Consider the following 17352-nt stretch of genomic DNA (forward strand, 5'->3'; position numbering starts at 1 on the left):
GGCGGCGGCGGCGGCGGCGGGGCGCGGGCCGAGCGGAGGGGAGCGGCGCGGAGCCGGGCGGGAGGCGGCGGCGGCGCCGCCCGGGCCCATGGAGCTGGAGAACATCGTCGCCAACACCGTCCTCCTCAAGGCCCGTGAAGGTGAGCGGCGGCGCCGGGCGGACGCCGGTGTCCGCAGCGGGGAGGCAGCAGGCCCGGGACGGCGGTGGGGCAGGCGGGACCGGGGCAGCCCGGCCGTGGAGCGAGCCCAGCGCCCGGGAGGGGCCAGCCGACCGTCAGCCCTCCGGGCCGCCTCCTAGAGCCGCGTCCGCTCCCCCCGGGCCGCAGGCTCCGGTCGTGGCCGTCCCCGGGGCTCGGCCCGGGGCTGTCCCTCCGCGGGGGTGGGGATCGCGGCCTTGGCTGCCCCCGGCGCTGCTGGGAACCGGGAGGTAACGGCGCGGCTTGGGTACCGGCCGCCTCAAAGCCCTAAGAGGAGCTCCGGCGCTGGGTGCTGCTCCGGGGGGTGCTCAGCGCCCGGTGCCGCGCTTCCCCCCGGGGGGGGTTGAGCCCTCCGGGGGTGGCCGTGGGGAAGCGGCCCGCAGCCCCCGCCTGCCTCCTGCCTACCCCTGCCAGCGGCTGCCTTTGCTCCTCTGACGGGGGGGCGAAGCAGCTTTAGAAGAAAAAGTTGCTTTCAGGTTGGTAAAGCGCCGCTGCCCAGGCAAGGGGCGATCCCGAAGCTGCGGCGGTGAACCCCACGCCTCCGCCACCTTCGCCCCGGCCCCCCGGATCCGCTCGGCGCCAGGGGCTTCGCTGCGGGGCCGCAAACCTCCCTGCTGCTTCAGGGGCGAGGGCTGAAGGGCAGGGCCTCGGTGGGGGCTGCAGGCTGCCGGGCAGAGAAGCCTCGGGATGGCTTAAGGAGGGAGCTGGGAAGTCTGTCATGCAGGAGCCCGGGCCTTTGCAGGGAAGATCGGATTCAGCTGGGCGTCGGGGAGTTCATTAGATCACGGAAAGTGGCGGGGAAGTACGGTCCCTCCTGGCCCACGGTGTGCAGCTGGCCAGACCAAGTCATTCTGGAGCCCGAGGGGCCCACTGAAATCTAGTTAGAGAGCTTTAGAGATTAGATTTGTGGGAGCAAAGAGCAATGAAATTAAATTGACATGGGCAGAAACATTTTTGAGCTGCTTGAAAATCAAGCTTAGCGTAGGTACTTCAGGCACGGCGACCGTGGTGGACCATGACGTTATGGTTCATAATGGCAAGGTTTGGTTCAAAACCAAATCCCGACAAAACCAAACAGCGCCATTTGTGACCTCTAGACACAAGACCCTGCTTCCCACAGAGTGAGTGACCAGGAGACCAGCTCCCGGTGTGCCTTCAGCAGAGCGGAGTTTGGTTGCCGATGCAGAGCGAGGCGTCGGACAGCTGCTGCGGTGCTTCCCGGTGCTCCTCTGGTGCCTCCACCTTGGCAATTTGGCTGCAGGCAGGCACAACCCACCGGCACGGTCATGCAGGACGGTTCCTGGCCTGCGAGAGCTGCAGGTGGCTGTGCTGCCTGTCCGCGGCTCTCCCACCCGTGGCTGGGTGGCCATGGTGGCCGCTGGGGCGAGCTCTGGCAGTCTGTGTGACAGGACAGAGCCGCTTTGCTGGCCAGGTCCGGCAGCACCAGATCTTTTGCTCCAGCCCAGCCTTTTGGGGAGCCTCCTGGTCTGGTGTGGGAGTGCGGGGCTGAGATCACAGCTGAGAGCCATCGTCAGCTGCTGCCGTGGGATGACCGTGCTCTGTGTTTCCTTCAAACTTTTCTCGGAGGGTTTGGCCCAGGGAAGGTGAAGGATCGTTCCCCCGTTGTCCCCCTTGCCTGCTGGCCACTGGCAGAGGGACAACAGACCAGCCTTGAGCTGTCACCAAGCCCTGAAGCTCCCGTGTGGGTGGAGGCCGCCCACCCCTTGCCCCGTCCCCGAAACGGCGTGCTGGGAGGTTGGTGTGCAGGAGGCGAGTTCTCTGCTGGGCTGTTTGCTGCGGCGCCGGGAGGGCCGGGGAGAACCGTGCGTGAAGGGCGCTGGAGCCTCCTTTCCTCCAAGGAAATGCAAGCTGCCGGTCCTCATCCTCGGGGAGCTGTGGGGCACAGCTCTGCCTTTCCTTGGGCACTCGTGGGGTGAGGATGGCTTGTCCTCCCATGCCCTCACTTAGTTGTCCCCATCTGTTTCGTCGCCGCAAGCCGTGGCTGACAAGAAGGTGTCTGTGCTGCTGGTTTCTTCCACCCCTGCCTACCCTTGAGTCACTTCCTTCCTGAGTTTGTACAATCGTGCAGCCCAGCTGCTGGTGCAGGGCAGATGCAGCGACCCGCAGCGTGCCAGGGGCTGGGACCTGGGGCTGGCCCGGCGGTGACGGCCCTGTCCCACCTGCCTGTCCAACCAAGGCCTCCTGCGGCGCGGGGAGCTGGATGCCTGGGGTCTGTGTCTCAGATTAGGGGCTGAATTGCATCCGAAGTGGAGGAAAGTGTTATGAAAGTGTTTCTCAAGAGCTGATAAATGATGTTCAACCCCCTGTGATTTCAGAAAGCCGTGCCTTTGGCCCAACTCGGTGGTTTAATGTATTTCCAAAGGGAGGTGGGAGACTGTGTGTGCGTTGGCACCGGGAAGGCAATCCCTGGAGGATGGCTGATCCCAGCAATCAGGCGTACAAGTATTTCAGTACTTAGTGCTTGCTATGATGTAAATTTTTTGGTCTATCTAGAAGCTTTCCCACCCTCTCCTACAGCACTGGGCATTTACTCCAGCAACTGAAGTTGCAATAATATCTCGTTCTTGGATCTCGCTTTTCTGAGGCTGGCTTATCTCTGGAGAAAGGTGGGAGTGTCCCCACTTCACAGGTGGGAAACTGAAGCGATGAGCCCCAGGCGATGCAGTGAGTTGTCTGTGGAGCCAGGATTAGAGCAGGAATTCCTGTCTCCCAGCTTCGTGTCCTCTCTCCGAGAGCCCCTCCCTGGAGTAAGCAATCAGCCTGGAATGAGTAGGTGGCATGAACATCCTTACTACAGCAGGAAGAGCTTCACGTCGAGCAAGGCTTGGCCTCCAGAGGGAATTAGTTATGCAGAAGTCCTGAGGACAGGCCTGGGAGCCAAGAACTCTTTGCAGGCATAGAGTAACCTGTGGCTTTAGGCGCTCCTGCCTCTGCCCCGATTCTCCAAATGTCAGTGTGAGTCACTGAGATGCCCAGGTGAAAGGTCTTCGTGTTCTTGGTTGTGGTGGTTCAGCAGCCGGAGTGGTTGCTCCGTCCGCTTCCTCTGGCAGTCAGAGGCTCCACAGCTTTTGTTCCACCAGCCAGGAGATGGCAGGACCACTTCGGCCTTGTTTTCCTTGCCTGGGCTTGCTCGTGTAAATGGACAGAGGGTGTATCCTCTCTCGGCTCCTGGTAAGGCCAGGCTGCAGTCGAACGTCCTTGCTTCATAACTCATGGTACCGATTTTGCGTGCCCTGCAGGTGGTGGCGGAAACCGGAAAGGCAAGAGTAAGAAATGGCGCCAGATGCTGCAGTTCCCCCACATCAGCCTCTGCGAGGACCTGCGACAAACCCTCGGTGAGACGCGGCGGCTGGCGGGAGCTGAGCAGCACCCGGGCTCCGCTCCAGAGCGGGGCTGGTGGGTGAGCATGTGTGGGTGTTGTGCACCCAAAGGTGGGTGCATGTGAAGGCGGTTGAGTCCCGCAAGGGTCAGGGATGTACAAAGGGGCACGTGTCAGGCAAAATCCCGCCAGGATCACTCGGAGCTCAGGGTGTAGGGAAGAAGCGGTGGGTGGCTAAGTCGCAGCTGCGTGGCGCTCACTGCAAAGTGCCTGTTGATGTGCCCACACACCTTCCAGACTGTGATGAGCTTCACTAGAGATACGCACCCTTCTCTGTGCAAACAGACCTGCTCGGTGTTGCAGAACTTTGGAGCATCGCTCTGGGGTGCCTTTGCATAAATACCAGAGGTCCGGCTAACGTCTTGTGGACTCCCTGGCTGGGATTCAGCCCTGCTCTGCAGATCTCGGCTTCTAACACTAATGCAGCAGCAGCTTTACTTGGGCAAAACTAGGTTGTTGCTGTGTGGAACAGAAGAGAACTGTACAGTTGGGCAGGGCTTGGCCTGTCGTTTTAATACTGCACTTTGTACTCTTCATGGTTTTAATGTTGTTTGTGCAGCAGGCTTGGTCCTGAGGTGACGTGAAATTGTTTTGGGGCACAGAGGGTGGGAATGCTCTGCTTCCTGGGAAGGGGAGGGCTTCTTTAAGTTGTCACTCCGGATTCAGCTGCTAGCTGGAGAGTGGCACAGCGCTGGCCTTGTTTCAGAGTGGGTGTCACTGGGCTGAGTGGGTTTGGGAGGTTTCTGCAGCTCTGGTCCCCAGTTCCACCCTGCCCAGGTCTTGCAGGTCCTGGCAGCCCCAAGGAGAGGAGTGGCTCCCTTTGAGGGCCCCTGGGACTGTAGCACTTGGAATAACTCAACCTCCATCATCCACACTGTAACCCCACGCTCACAGCGGCCTGGTTCTGCTGCTGTGCACGCCGTGCACCACCTCCCGGGGCCGGCTCCGCAGCCGAGTGTAGTCAGACGGAGACTCTCGCCTCAGTTTTGCTGCAAACTGCCTCTCTGGAGCGAGTTCTGAGCACTGAACACAGCTCTGGCCTGGGCTCTCCTTGCAGCTCCCATCTTGGCCATCTCAACCCCTATCTGCTTCTCGGACTTGTGTGCCCTCAGCAGAGCTTTCCCTCCGCTGATGCCCGTCCTCTGCCCACAGCTGCCCTTCCTGCGAGTGTCACGACATGTTTTCCAGCCCTGAGCTTCACCTTTGTTGTGCTGCCCATTTGCAGCAGGAGGGATCCCTCCGAGCCGTCCCCGACAGAGCAGAAACCAGCACGCCGTGCTGGGAGCTCACTGCCTCTGTTGGCTACGTGCGTGAGCCACCACCTATCGAGGAATCCTTGCGGATGAGGAGCTGGTGGTCTGTCTGTCTCTGCTGTCCCACTGTCTGGGACAGTGGCCTTGTGATGCTTTGGGAGGGACGTCCCTCTCAGCAGCTGGCTGTCACCGCCTGTGTCCCCACTTCCCCTTGGGGAGGCCGGCGAGAAGTGTTTCTGGCCCAGGTGATGGCCGCTTCATTTGGTTTCCCCGTGGGAAAGATGGCCCTGTTCCTCATGCTTGGGTCACTCTTTGGCTGGAGTGGTTTTGTTTTCCCCTCGCAACCTGCTAGGAAGGCATTTCTTTCCTATTCCAGAGGCTTGGCAGGACCGTGGGCACGGTGGACTGGTTGCCCACTGCAGAATTAAGCTTTGTGTGCCCTGACCGCAGGGAACAACCTTGTGTGAGCCTGGGCAGCAGCGAGGGCAGCCGAAAGCTTCTGATCTCGCCGAGCAGCGAGCTCCCGTCCTCCCCAGCTGAACGGAGCTCCTTCCCCTGCAGACACAAGGAAACCGGCCGGTGCGGTGGAGCTGGCGAAGCAGCCTCCTCCCCCACCGCAGCCCGGCCGTCTCCGTCTCCGAACTCTTGTGCACCCTCAGGAAGCCGCAGCTTCCTCGGGAGAAACTGCTGCGCAGGGAGGGGAAGGTCAGCAGTACCCAGCCCCGGGGAGCGCTGGAAGATCCCCTGCAAGCCGGTGGATGGCTGCACATCTGCACCCAAGGCAGCCCGCAGCCCTCGGCGGCAGTGGCTGTAACAGAAATCGGTTCTGGCCCACGATCAGACAACATCTTATGAGTGGAAGGGGAGGAAAAGAAAGCAGAGAACTGGAAGTGCTCTGGGTAGTCAAAAGGGTTTGTGTGTGGGCTGCCAGACTTCAGAGAGGGGGAGGAGGAATCAGCAGGGAAGCCGAGCTCCGGAGGGCAGTAGGAGTTGACGTACAAGCAAGTGGCTGTCCCAAGGAGCAGGGGGGTCTCACTGCTGTGTGCAGCATTAACAGGATATCTGTGGAAATGGTGGCCCCTATTTTCATGTTGCTGCTTCCAGCAGGGCCTTTGGGAATATGAGCAGTTTGTAAGAGTCATCAGAGCAACTCTTGGCCTGGATGAGCTGCCTCGAAATAAGCTCGGTGTGTTCCTCGTGTTCCAAGAAAAGTTGTGTGTCTGGAGCAGTCGGTCAATCTCCTGGGGAGAGGTTTGAGAAGAGACCCTCCAGGCAAGCAGGAGACACCAAGATCCCTTGCTAGAAACAAGAGGGCCAGGCTGTACAGAACAGCAGGTCAAACCTCTTCCAGGGAAGAGATCTTCCGTAGGGGAACATAAAAGCTTGGTCATGCCTCTTGTCCCCGTTGGGTGCATTTCACTCTCCTGGGAGTCCCAGGCTGGCGGGACCTGTGGGCAGCCAGCTGGCAGACTCTCCACGGCTGCCTGTGGCCGGGGCGGTGGGCTGTGGCTGCTCCTTGGGGCTTGGCGGTGAGTGGTCTTCTCCACATTTGCAGAGCGGGACTACCACAGCCTGTGTGAGAAGCAGCCCATTGGGCACATGCTCTTTCGGCAGTTCTGCGAGACACGACCTGAGCTGTCACGCTGTGTCAAGTTCCTGGATGCCGTGGTAAGAGCAAAGCCCGTCAGGCTTCTCTGGGGGAGGCAGGGATGTTCTTGGCACCGTGGGCACGTACCATTTGGCCCTGGGTGCTCCGGCACTTGCCAGGAATTTCTGGGTACGTAGGGTTTTCCTGAAGGAAAAACCTGTGAGTTGCAGTTTTTCCCAGATAGGGCTGGGCCTTTGCTTAGGGAGCTGTTTGCTGGAGATCTGGTTTTCCAGGAAAGCATGGGAAACCTTGGGCAGAGGGTGTTGCTGCCGTGCAGCTGTTGCCCGGTAGCAAGGCTCAGTTCCTGACTGGGCCTGCTCCTCACGCTGTTTGCTCTGTGCAGGCAGGGTACGAAGTGGCTCCAGATGAGAAGCGGAAGGAATGCGGGCAGCACCTGATTGAAAAGTACTTGAAGCCAAACGTGAGTAAGAGGGTTGTGTTTGCTGCCTGCAACGGTAGGGCAATTGGAAAGCTGACAGCTGTCGCTACCCGTGTCCTGCCGCAGCCACCGTGCTGGGCAGAATGGTGAGGGCAGAGTACAGAGCCACCCTGCTACCTCGCAAGCGACCATTGCTGCTTTTCCCACTGGCCCTAAAGCAGATGGGTGCCTGTGGGCTTCTCCCTGGGAGGATCCTTGTGCTCTGCTCCCTGTGTCCGATGCCATCCCTGTGTCCCCAGAGTGAGGACCATGTGCCTGAAGTCCCCTCGCAGCTGGTGGATGCCTGTTGTGAGAGGCTGGAGCAGGAACCTTCCAAGGAGCTCTTCAAGGAATCCACTAAGTAAGTTGGAGGGCTGGGGCCTGCCTGCATGTGTCCCATGGCACGGGGTAGATGCTGCAGCTAACTCACCTTGTCCCTCGTGGTCCCGTCCTCCAGGAGAGCGAGGGCTGGTGCTAAGGCTGGGGCCTGGGGAGTTCTGGGCTAGCGGTTTGCAGCACAACTAGAGGAGAGCAAAGGCAAGGAGCTCCCATGGGCTCTGGGAGCCACAAGCTGCTGCAGAAACCTCTGTCGCTCCTCTCAGTCTGCCATGGGTCTGAGTTGCCATTCGGGAAGACCCCGTTTCAGCGAGCCTCAGCATCTGGCCGCGCTGTTCCTAGCCTTGTGCCAGGATCTCGTAGGCTCTGCTCGTAGAGCAGAGTTGATGGCTGCAGTCCCAGTGCCAGTTGTCCTCTCCCGCTGGCCGCAGATGTGGCCGTTGTGGTTAGGTTACGCTGGCTATTGCTGCAGGGATCTAAGGTCGCTTCTGTTCCCATCGCAGAAGCAGTGGCTGAGGTCCTGGCTCCGGGTGCGGAAGCTGTTAAGCAAACCGGGCTTACGGCCTCCACCCCTCCCTGAACAGTAGCTGGAGCACGTTGCCTAATCGAGTGCAGGGCTGTGGCAATGGGTTTGCTGCAGTCTTCTGGGGAGCGTTAGCTCTGTGTGTGGTAACTAGTGTCGCTGTCTGAATGCAGAGCCTCCGGGCTGGGCCCGGCCTGCTCTTGGCAAGCTCTGAAAGGGGAAGAGCCCGTTCGCTTCTCCTTGATGCATGTCTCCAGTCTAGACGCTATGTCTAAGGCTCTTTACTCCGCTGGGCAGCCCTGGCACCGGTCTCCGAGGCAGTTAGCTCTCTCGAGCAGCATCCCCTGTGGCCTTTTGTTCTGGATATTCATCTGAAAGTGAACAACTCAGCGCCTGGTGCTGAACATTGCTAGCGGCTTTCGGCAGCTGATTACAGCCTTGCATGCGCAATTGCCCTGTGAGCAGAGGGGCAATTGCAAAGAGTCCCATCGTCCCCCTTTGTCCCGCAGCCTGGGCTGGTGCTGAGAGGCCACAATTAGCAGTGCCAGCCCGGTCGCAGGGTGCTGTGTTCGTCACAGCGGTACCTCCAACGCGCCTTCCTTTTGCATCAGGCTTAGCGCAGCGGGTGGGCTTTCCGGGCCAGGGCTGCGCAGGGTACGTGGGTGATTCAGCGCCAGGCTGGGTGAGGGGATGGCAAAGTGACTGGGTTTTTGGGCCCCTTCACCTCCTCTTTCCTTGGACCGCCGGCCTTTTCCACAGCTGTGATCAGCTCTCCACAACCTCGCTGGCTCTGCTCTCTCCTAGGCTTATCCACGACTACCTGAGTGTGGCTCCCTTTGCCGACTACCTCGACAGCTTGTACTTCAACCGCTTCCTGCAGTGGAAATGGCTGGAACGGTAACGCTCCCCGGCGTCGCTGGGAGACCTGCACCCTACTCGCGTGGGCTGCCTGAGGGGTCCCTCGGGCTCCTTCCCATGCTGGGCCCTGGCAGGAGCCAAGGGCCTGGCTTTTGACTCCCCTTGCTCTCCTTCAGGGCTGTTTATCGGCACCATCGGCAGCCCCAGCCTTGCTTGCCTCGCAGGGAAGCACGGTCTGCTTGAGCAGGGATTTTGGGGTGGGCCACGGTCTCTCAGGCCAGGGCATGGCGGTGGTTTGGGCTGCAGCCCCTGCTCCCTCCCTGCTCCCATCTCACTCCAGTTTCCTTTCCCTCACAGGCAGCCAGTAACCAAAAACACTTTCCGCCAGTACCGTGTGCTGGGCAAAGGCGGTTTTGGGGAGGTGAGTGACCAGCATTTCTTCTGCATTCGGGGTGCCAGGCAGCCACCGTTGCCTGCTGCCAGATGCGGGCCTGGGTTGGCCATCAGGGTGCCACAAGCTGCTCCAGCACCTGCAGGCAGGTGCTGCTGGCTGCAGGGGCCCTGCGCTGGGCACTGCTGTGCTCTGGGCATTGCATGATCTGTCCGTTCCCCTCTGAGGGGCAGGAGCTCCCCTCTGAGGGGCAGGAGCTCCCCTCTGGCCAGGCACTGGAGGTGTGGAAGGTGTTGCACAGGGTAGGTAGCGCGTGCCCTGTGTCGCGTACTGCTGCCTGGGCAGAGAGTCAGGTCTGTTCCCGGTGTCTTGGCAGGGAAAATGGCACTCCTGAGAACTGTCAGGCTTCCTTCTGTCTTCCCAGGCACCAGCCGTGGTGGTGCTACAGGTGGCAGGGGCATCGCAGCCCTCTGCTGCTTATCTGTGATGTATGGAGATGTCACTGTTCCCTGTGTCCTTGCTTTGACAACAGGCTTCTCGCTAACCTCAGAGTGAGGCAGGGACAGGGACATCTTTGCCTTCCCGTGCCTCTTCCTGAGAGCAGAACCTCGCCCCCTACCCTGGAAATGGCAGTGGGAGGGTGCTGAGCCTTGTCCCCCCTCCAGGTTTGTGCCTGCCAAGTGCGTGCCACGGGGAAGATGTACGCCTGCAAGAAGCTGGAGAAGAAACGGATCAAAAAGCGGAAAGGAGAGGCCATGGCCCTGAATGAGAAACAGATCCTGGAAAAAGTGAACAGTAGGTTTGTAGTAAGTACATAGGAATTGCTCTCACTTTGCTGCGGTGGTTGATTCTTCCTCCAACCAGCCAGCCCGACACCTCTGCTCCTCACCCCCGGTGGAGAGGCAGGAGCAGGCCCTGCCCATGGGGTAGGGTTCTGGCAGCTGCAGATCTCTCCCAAGGCTGGGGTCTGGCAGGACCTCCTACTGCCTCCACAAGATGCTGTAAATGCCCCCAAAGTGAGGCCCAAACACCCGTCTGCTCTCACAGGCACCTCCTTAACCTGTGGGGCACAAGAAAGCAGCGAGAACTGTCTCTCCAGACAGCCAAGTGGGCAGAAGCCTGGCCCTGAGCGGTGTGGTGGGGAGCTCTCTCCCTGGCTGCACTGAGGTGTGGAGAGCCTGAAACCTCCCTTGACGGAGGATTCATCAGGTGCTGCCCTGGGGTTGCTGTTGGGTGCTGCTCGCCCCCAGAGGGGAGCAGTTGTGGCTCAGGAAAATAGTGTCCTCCCTGTCTGAGGAAAGCTGGGGGTATGCTGGCGCTGCTGGGCACTTTCATGTCCTCCCTGAGTTTGTGCAGTTCCCCCTCTGCCTCCTCTGCTGGCAAAGCCCAGCCCTGCTTCCCGTGAGTGGCTGCTTGGGTGACAAAGTGCCCACCAGAGCGTGGGCACCTCCCTCTTCCAGCTGTGTCTTCTAACAGCCTTTCTGCCCTGAATTGCAGGTGAGCTTAGCCTATGCATATGAAACTAAAGATGCTCTCTGCCTAGTGCTGACCCTCATGAATGGAGGGGACCTCAAGTTCCATATCTACCACATGGGAGAGGCTGGCTTCGAGGAGCCCCGGGCAGCTTTCTACGCTGCCGAGATCTGCTGCGGCCTCGAGGACTTGCACCAGGAGAGGATAGTGTACAGGTGCGCGCTGCCTGGCCCCTGCTGGGAGATCTTGTATGGGCTGCAGAAGCAAGAGGATTCCTGCTGCTCTTACTAGCCCAGCTGGGCCTGTTTGCTCAAGGAATAAGCTCAGGCTTGAAAGCAGCACAGAGCTGGGTGAGAGGGGATCAGGAACAGAAAGCTGATCTCATGGGAGCGACGGGAGAGCTTAGCTTGGCTTCCTTCTGCTGGTAAATGATCACCAAGAACAGGATGTGATCATGCTGTGAACGCCTCAGGGCAGGTACTTAACACCCCGGGCAGTATTGACACTAGAACAGAGGAGGGTAGGCTGCCCTGATACGCTCAAGACGGAGCTGGGCAGGAGGGAGAACAAGCTGATCGCATGGCTGTACTCGGCGGGTTGTGTGATGCGGCGTTAGGGACAGCGTGGCTAAATACGGGGCTGGGAAGTCTCTTCTAGTCGTACCCTGTGCCTTGCTCTGGGGCAGGACAAGCAGAAGAAGCCTCTGCTCCTTCTCTCTCGCACGGCCTGTCCCATAGTGAGCTCTGCACCTGCAAAGAGGGAATCGGCCACAGGTTCACCGCTTCCTTGTGGAGGGCTGAAGGTTGTCGTGTCCTGCCTCTCTGCCCCGGAGGGGAGAGCTTGCAGGGCCAACTCCAGGGCAGGAGTGAGGGGAAGATTATCTGTGTGCCCAAGGCAGGGGCATTGCATCCCTCTGCTGCTTACCTGTGACTTCTTGAGATGTCACTGTTGCTTGTGTCCTTTGCTTTGACAACAGGCTTCTTGCTAATCAAGTCCCTTCCTTCCTAGGGACCTGAAGCCAGAGAACATATTGCTGGATGACCACGGTGAGTGCGGGGGTCAAGAGGAGCCCTGGGCCTGAGTCCTCCTCTCTTCCTCTGCTTGAACCAGGGTTGCTCTGTGTTCTTGGCAGCTTCAAACATTGCCCCTTGATCTTCTCCTGTTAACTTGCCTTCTCCTCTGTGCAGGTCACATCCGTATCTCAGACCTGGGGCTAGCTGTGCACGTGCCAGAGGGCCAAACAATCAAGGGCCGGGTGGGGACCGTTGGCTATATGGGTAAGTGGCCCTGGTTTAATGAAAAAGTGGTCTCTGACTGCATACATGCTCTCCCTGCCCTCACGTGTCCCTCACCCCTGCTCCTATGTAGCTCCAGAGGTGGTGAAGAACGAGCGCTACACGTTCAGCCCGGACTGGTGGGCTCTGGGCTGCCTGGTGTATGAGATGATCGAGGGACAGTCCCCCTTCCAGCAGCGCAAGAAGAAGATCAAGCGGGAGGAGGTGGAGCGGTTGGTGAAGGAAGTGCAGGAGGAATACTCGGAGAAGTTCTCGCCCTGCGCCCGCTCCCTCTGCACCATGGTACGAGTGTGCATCCCTGACCCTTCCCTCCCACCGCCTCCTTTCACGCAGGAGGAGAACATTGAGGCTGCTGATGGCACCCAGGTTCCCTTGGCGCTGATAAGGCAGCGCAGGAGGGTCCAGAGTGCCTTAATTCCTCGCTCTCCCAGCTGCCTAGCGGGCCCATGCCATCCCTAGAGACGTACTGCAGGAGCCCGGCTGACCTCAGGGCTGCTCCTGCCTGAAGCGCCCTCCACCCAGGGCACTGATTTCCTTTGTGTTGCAGCTCCTGTGCAAAGACCCTCTGGAGCGCCTGGGGTGCCGAGGAGCTGGGGCCAAGGAGGTGAAGGAGCACCCTCTTTTCAAGCACCTCAACTTCAGGAGGCTGGAAGCAGGCATGCTGGACCCCCCCTTCAAGCCAGACGTAAGTGCCTGTCCATGTCCTGACGGTCACTGGGACTGTCAAGGGGAGCAGGAGCCCTGGGGGTGGCTCACCTGAGGAGATGGCCCCCATCCCCTTCCCTCTTCTTTCTGGAGCCTGGCAGAACAGGGGTCAGGCAAGCTCTGGGCTGCAGGGAGAGAGGGCCTAGGCTTGGCCAGGAGCCACAGTTGTTCGAGGTGGTGGTATCTTCATCGAGCCTGGCATTAGAGCAGTCCTTGTGCTCTTCAGCCCCAGGCCATCTACTGCAAGGATGTTCTGGACATCGAGCAGTTCTCCACAGTGAAAGGGGTGGAGCTGGAGCCCACGGACAATGACTTCTACCAGAAGTTTGCTACGGGAAGCGTGCCCATTCCTTGGCAGAATGAGGTAGGTTGGCAGGACAGGTCTTTGCTCCTGCCCATGCCCACCATGGCAGAGCACAGTGTCCCGCAGCGTTCGTGCTGGCCCCTCGGTGACGGGCTTTGTGTGGCAGTCACTGCAGCCATCTGTGCCCTCTTCCAGATGATCGAGACGGAGTGTTTTAAGGAGCTGAATGTCTTTAGCACGGACGGCACGGTGCCCCCAGACCTGGACTGGAAAGGGCAGCCTTCTCCACAGCCCAAAAAAGGGTTACTCCAGCGCTTATTCAGCAGACAGGTAAGAGTGTTTGCCCAGCGTTTCCTCCAGAGCAAGTACTCTAGCAGCCATGAGCCCACTCCTGCCTGTGCCAGACAGATCTGGCAGGGAGGTGGGCACGAGAGGGCAACAGGCAGTCTCCCCCTGCGCTGGCTGGCCAGACCCCAGGGCTCTCGGGGGGACCCACGCGAGGCTGCGGGGAGCCAGCCCTCGCCTGGCTGCCGCTCCCCGTGCTGAGATGGAGCGTCCTGGCTAAACATGCTGCGGTCACACAGGCAGAGGGATGTTGTTGAAGGCACTAAAATAGCAAGTCTTCTCCCTTCCTACATGAATAATACCACCCCTGAAGAAGACCTTGCTCTTGGGATGGGCTCCTGGGCTTCCCAGAGCATTTCTGCCAGACCTCGAGCAGGCAGAGAGAGCAGTGCTTTCGAGGGATGAGGAGAACGGAAATGTCTTGCAGCTGCTCTGGGCTTGCTTGCCTGCCTGTCTCCTCTGCCCAGAACAGTCTTTGCCTTCTTTCCAGGACTGGCAAAGTCTGGGCTGCTGCCTCTCAACAGCTGCTTGCAGCTGTGGGACTCGCGCGTGGTTGGCTCTGGACCCACTCTCAGCCACCCGGTGCTGACTCCTGCTTCCCCGACGAACTCCGAGTTGTGCTTCCCTGTTCAGTGGGCTGCCCTAGCCAGAGCCAGCTCTGGGCTGGGACACCCAGCCCTTCCCGAGGCAGGCAGACCCTGCCGGAGGATGGGCAGCTGCCTGTGGCAGGGGTTGAGCTGTGATTTCCCACGTGTTTTCTCTTTCCAGAGGTGAGCAGTCTCTCCTGGCTGCTCTGCTCAGGGAAATACCCGGTGGCCCGCGGACATGGCAAGATCTGGGAAAGAGGAGTGTTGCCCTTCAGTGCCTAACCCCTTTCCCCAGCAGAGCACAAGCTGCTTGTTGTTCTAACTGTCCCCTGAGCCACTAATCCCGCTTCCCTGCTCTCGCTGCCTTCCTGGGGGAAGCCTTGCCCTCAGCTTGAGCCAAAGCTGCCCCTGCACTGCCGCTGCTGGGAGCTCCGCTCCCAGGGGGCTGGGGGAAGTTCCCTTCACTCCTCTCTTCGGATGTCCGGGACACACAGAAGGGTTGAGAAACCGTGAAGGGTTTGGCATTGCCCCGTGCTCAAACTCCCTCCCGTTCCAGCAAAAAGGGCTTCAGCTGCTTCTGCGGCCGGCTGAGCCCTGAGCGCGGGGCAGATCGTCTGTGCTGGCACTGAGCTGTCTCCCTGGGTGCCTGTAGTCCGTGGAGCCCATCTTCTTCCCAGCTTCTGAGCTAGTCAGCTGCGTGCTCACCAGTCTGTCTGCCAGGAGCTGAGCCCCCAGATGCAGCTTGACTGTTTCTCTGCAGACTGGGGGTCCCCTCCAGCCCCTTGCCTCCACGTAGCTCTCCCACGTGAGGCCGGGGGGGGCCTGGTTGTGTGACCGTCCTCACCCTCTGCTTGCTGTGCTCCTCTCTCTCCCTCCTCCCTCTCCTTGCCTTTCTGACTTCAGGACTGTTGTGGAAACTGCAGCGACAGCGAGGAAGAGCCCACCCGGCTGTAGAGCACAGCTTGTTCTCCAGCCCCTGGGACCTCCTCACCTCTCCGGGTGCCCAGCAGAACAACAGCCCAGCCCGAAGGACAAAGGTAGCAGCGGCCCCGCCAAGGTGGATTTGTTTACAGCTTTACACATCTGTATTTGAAGACTGGGAGGATGGCTCCAGGGCTGGCGGCAGCACGCGGCTCGGGCCAAAGGCACCTTGGGCCATGGGCAAGCCCTCCATCCACAAGACAGACCTGGACGCTTCCGAATCTGCCGCTTGGGATCGTGCCGCCGCCGCCCGCCGGCCGCTGCTCCCCTGCCCCGGCCCAGGGTGGGAGGGAGGGATCGCGGCAGCGTGGGCCTAGGCCAGGCTGGAGCGGTTCTGCTGACACATTCCACAGTGCCGAAGCAGCGCTGCAGGTTTGGTGTATATTTATATATGTCGGTCTGTACATATCACATGTTGGTTTTTAATCTATAGGTGGGGGCCTGCAGTGCCCCCACCCTGTCAGAGGCACAAATGTCCTCCTATGGGGGGAGCGACGGTCACAGCTTTGTACCAGGGAGTCCTGGGCAGAGGCCTTCTGTGCCTTGAGGTGTCCGAAGCACCTTTCCTGGACCTTTCTGGCCGTGCTGAGGCGTCCCTGGCTCCAGCGGAGTCCATTGCTCAGCCCCGAGGCGCAGGAAACCGCTGTGCCAAAGCGTCTGCCATTGCATCCTGACAGAGCAGAGCGTCACTGCCTCATCCCCGCTTCCCTGTCTGCCGGAGCCTGCTTCCTCCTGCCTCGTCTCGCACATGCTGCCAGCTCCAGGGAGCTGATCCCGGCCCCCTCTCCAGACGGCCGGCAGGCTGCCTGCGGCACAGCGGGACACAGCCGCTGCCACGGAGATACCCGCTGCGGGTCCGAAGGGTCGGCCTGATCCCCGGCATGGTGCAGGATGGCCCCGGCGCGGTCCCCCCAGCTCCAGACCAGCCATCTCTGCGTGCTGCGGTCTCCGGGCCCAGCTCCGTGTCAGAGGAGCAGACAGACAAGGGACTCTGCTCTCGAGGAGCAACGCCGTGGTAAAGGGAACGTCCCTTCCCGGGGTCATGCCGTGAGCTGTGACCCACGAGCGAGCGGGGCTGGGAGCAGCCCACCCGCCGTACCGTACTGGCATAGCCTGCGGCCCCGGGGCTCCCGGGGAGCGAGCGCGGCTCCCGTGCCCGAGGGCAGGGCAGGGGTGGAGGGGCCGGAGCGCTGTGTGTCCCTGGAGAGCAGCGTGGGGCTCAGCCCGCCTCTCCCTTCCGCTTGTCCTGTCCCCTCTTGTGCACACCCGTCCCGCCTGCGTCCCGAGCAATAACTTGTCTCTTCTGTGTGTGTGTGTGTGTGTACGTGCACGCGTGCGTGCGCGCTGCTGCCTCGTGCTTGTTCTGAGCCAGGCCCCCCGGCGGGGCTGAGCACCTACTTGGACCTGTGGTATCATTTGCTTGCCTTGCACTAAAGTTGGAGAGTATTTAAATTTTTAACCTTTTGTTAAGCGTTAAGATTAGTCGTGCCTTGTATTGCTGTCGTGTCAAGGGCGGGCTGCTCCGGGCCGTACGGGGTCGGTGGCTGGAGGGAGGAGAGGAGTAGGGACCCCCATTCCTGGGCTGCCATGGGCTCTGCTGGTGCTCCTGCCCTGCAGGGAAGATGCTGAGGCCCCGGGGACCGTGGGTGGCCCTCGGTGGCTTCTGCTGGGTGGTTTGGGTCGGCACAAGGGCACAACAGGAACAAGGCTTTGTGCCGTGGGGGTGCTGGTGTGGTCCCCTTTGGGGCACATCCCCCCGCTCCCCTGTCCTGCCCTCGGCACAGCCCCTCCCGGGCCGTCACGGGTGGGCTGTGGGGCCGGGGGCAGAATCCTGCTCCCCTCCGGGCACTGTGCATCGCTGCTGGGGGGGGGAACCGTGCAGAGGGGGACCCTGCGCCAGCCCCTCGAAGCGGGGGACATGGCCTGAGCAGGGCTGGGGTCACGGCGGTCGCCATGGGGGAGCGGGCAAAGGCCGGTGACCTGGTCGGGGTGGATGGGGGGTGGCTTTGGGGTCCGGGGTTGGCGGCGAGGCCGGCGGCAGCCTCGGCAGCCTGGTGCGCAGCGCCGGGGGGCCGCACACAGCTGCACAGGGATGAGAATAGCAAGTGCGGCTGGGTAGCTAGGGAACAGTTGCTATGGGAGCGGGCCGAGGAGGAGTTCTCACACTCGGAGGGGGCATCTTGGGGTAAAATCCAGGAATTTTCTGCAGCCGTGGAAGGCAGGCAGGCAGGGTGGGGGGATGGGGACTGCCTGGGGATTTTTGCTCCCGCTGCACCGGCCGGGGATGCTCATGCTGGCACTGCCTGGGCTGCGGCACCCTGGCATGGAGGTGCCGGGGTCACCAACGTGTTAGCGGTGTCCGTCAGGCGGTCGGCGTGGCTCTGCGGGCAGGGCCGGGCCGCGGGCAGCCCGTGGCCGAGCCACGAGCAGGGCGTGGAAGGGGCTCTGCCTGTCCCCAGCTCCCCCCCACCCAGCGGTGCCCCAGCCCCGGCGTTCAGGGGGTGCCTCGTCCCCAGCCCCGTCCTCGCCAGGGTGGAGCAGCATGTGGGCGGGGGGGTGCTGGTGTCCGGGCCCCACGGCCACAGCAAGCTCTGGGTGGGCACACGGGCCCCGGGCGAGCTCTGGGGGGGGTCCTGGG

At 61.0% G+C, this 17352-nt stretch overlaps 1 protein-coding gene across 7 annotated transcripts; it reads left to right on the forward strand.

The window, feature by feature from the left end:
- Positions 1–3: 3 nt before the first annotated feature.
- Positions 4–16185, forward strand: GRK6 (G protein-coupled receptor kinase 6). 7 transcript variants are annotated; one of them, XR_015703884.1, is made up of 16 exons: positions 10–140; positions 3458–3553; positions 6406–6518; positions 6842–6919; positions 7177–7277; positions 8580–8672; positions 8991–9054; positions 9690–9830; positions 10522–10712; positions 11506–11543; positions 11685–11774; positions 11866–12074; positions 12340–12477; positions 12724–12861; positions 12997–13916; positions 14637–16185. XR_015703884.1 is itself a non-coding variant. In XM_087753902.1 (16 exons), exons 1-16 carry the CDS (start codon positions 89–91, stop codon positions 13733–13735), a joined length of 1776 nt encoding a protein of 591 aa, XP_087610028.1. In that variant the 5' UTR covers positions 10–88; the 3' UTR covers positions 13736–16185. The 7 variants fall into 7 exon arrangements, 6 of the variants coding, with proteins under 6 accessions (XP_087610031.1, XP_087610028.1, XP_087610030.1 ...); XM_087753902.1 differs by having other exon boundaries at positions 12997–13131; positions 13637–16185; XM_087753904.1 differs by having other exon boundaries at positions 12997–13131; positions 13915–16185.
- Positions 16186–17352: the final 1167 nt, after the last annotated feature.

The sequence above is a fragment of the Nipponia nippon genome, unplaced genomic scaffold (assembly GCF_047370975.1).
Source record: "Nipponia nippon isolate SJK-2023a ecotype South Korea unplaced genomic scaffold, ASM4737097v1 scaffold_17, whole genome shotgun sequence".
Taxonomy (NCBI): domain Eukaryota; kingdom Metazoa; phylum Chordata; class Aves; order Pelecaniformes; family Threskiornithidae; genus Nipponia; species Nipponia nippon.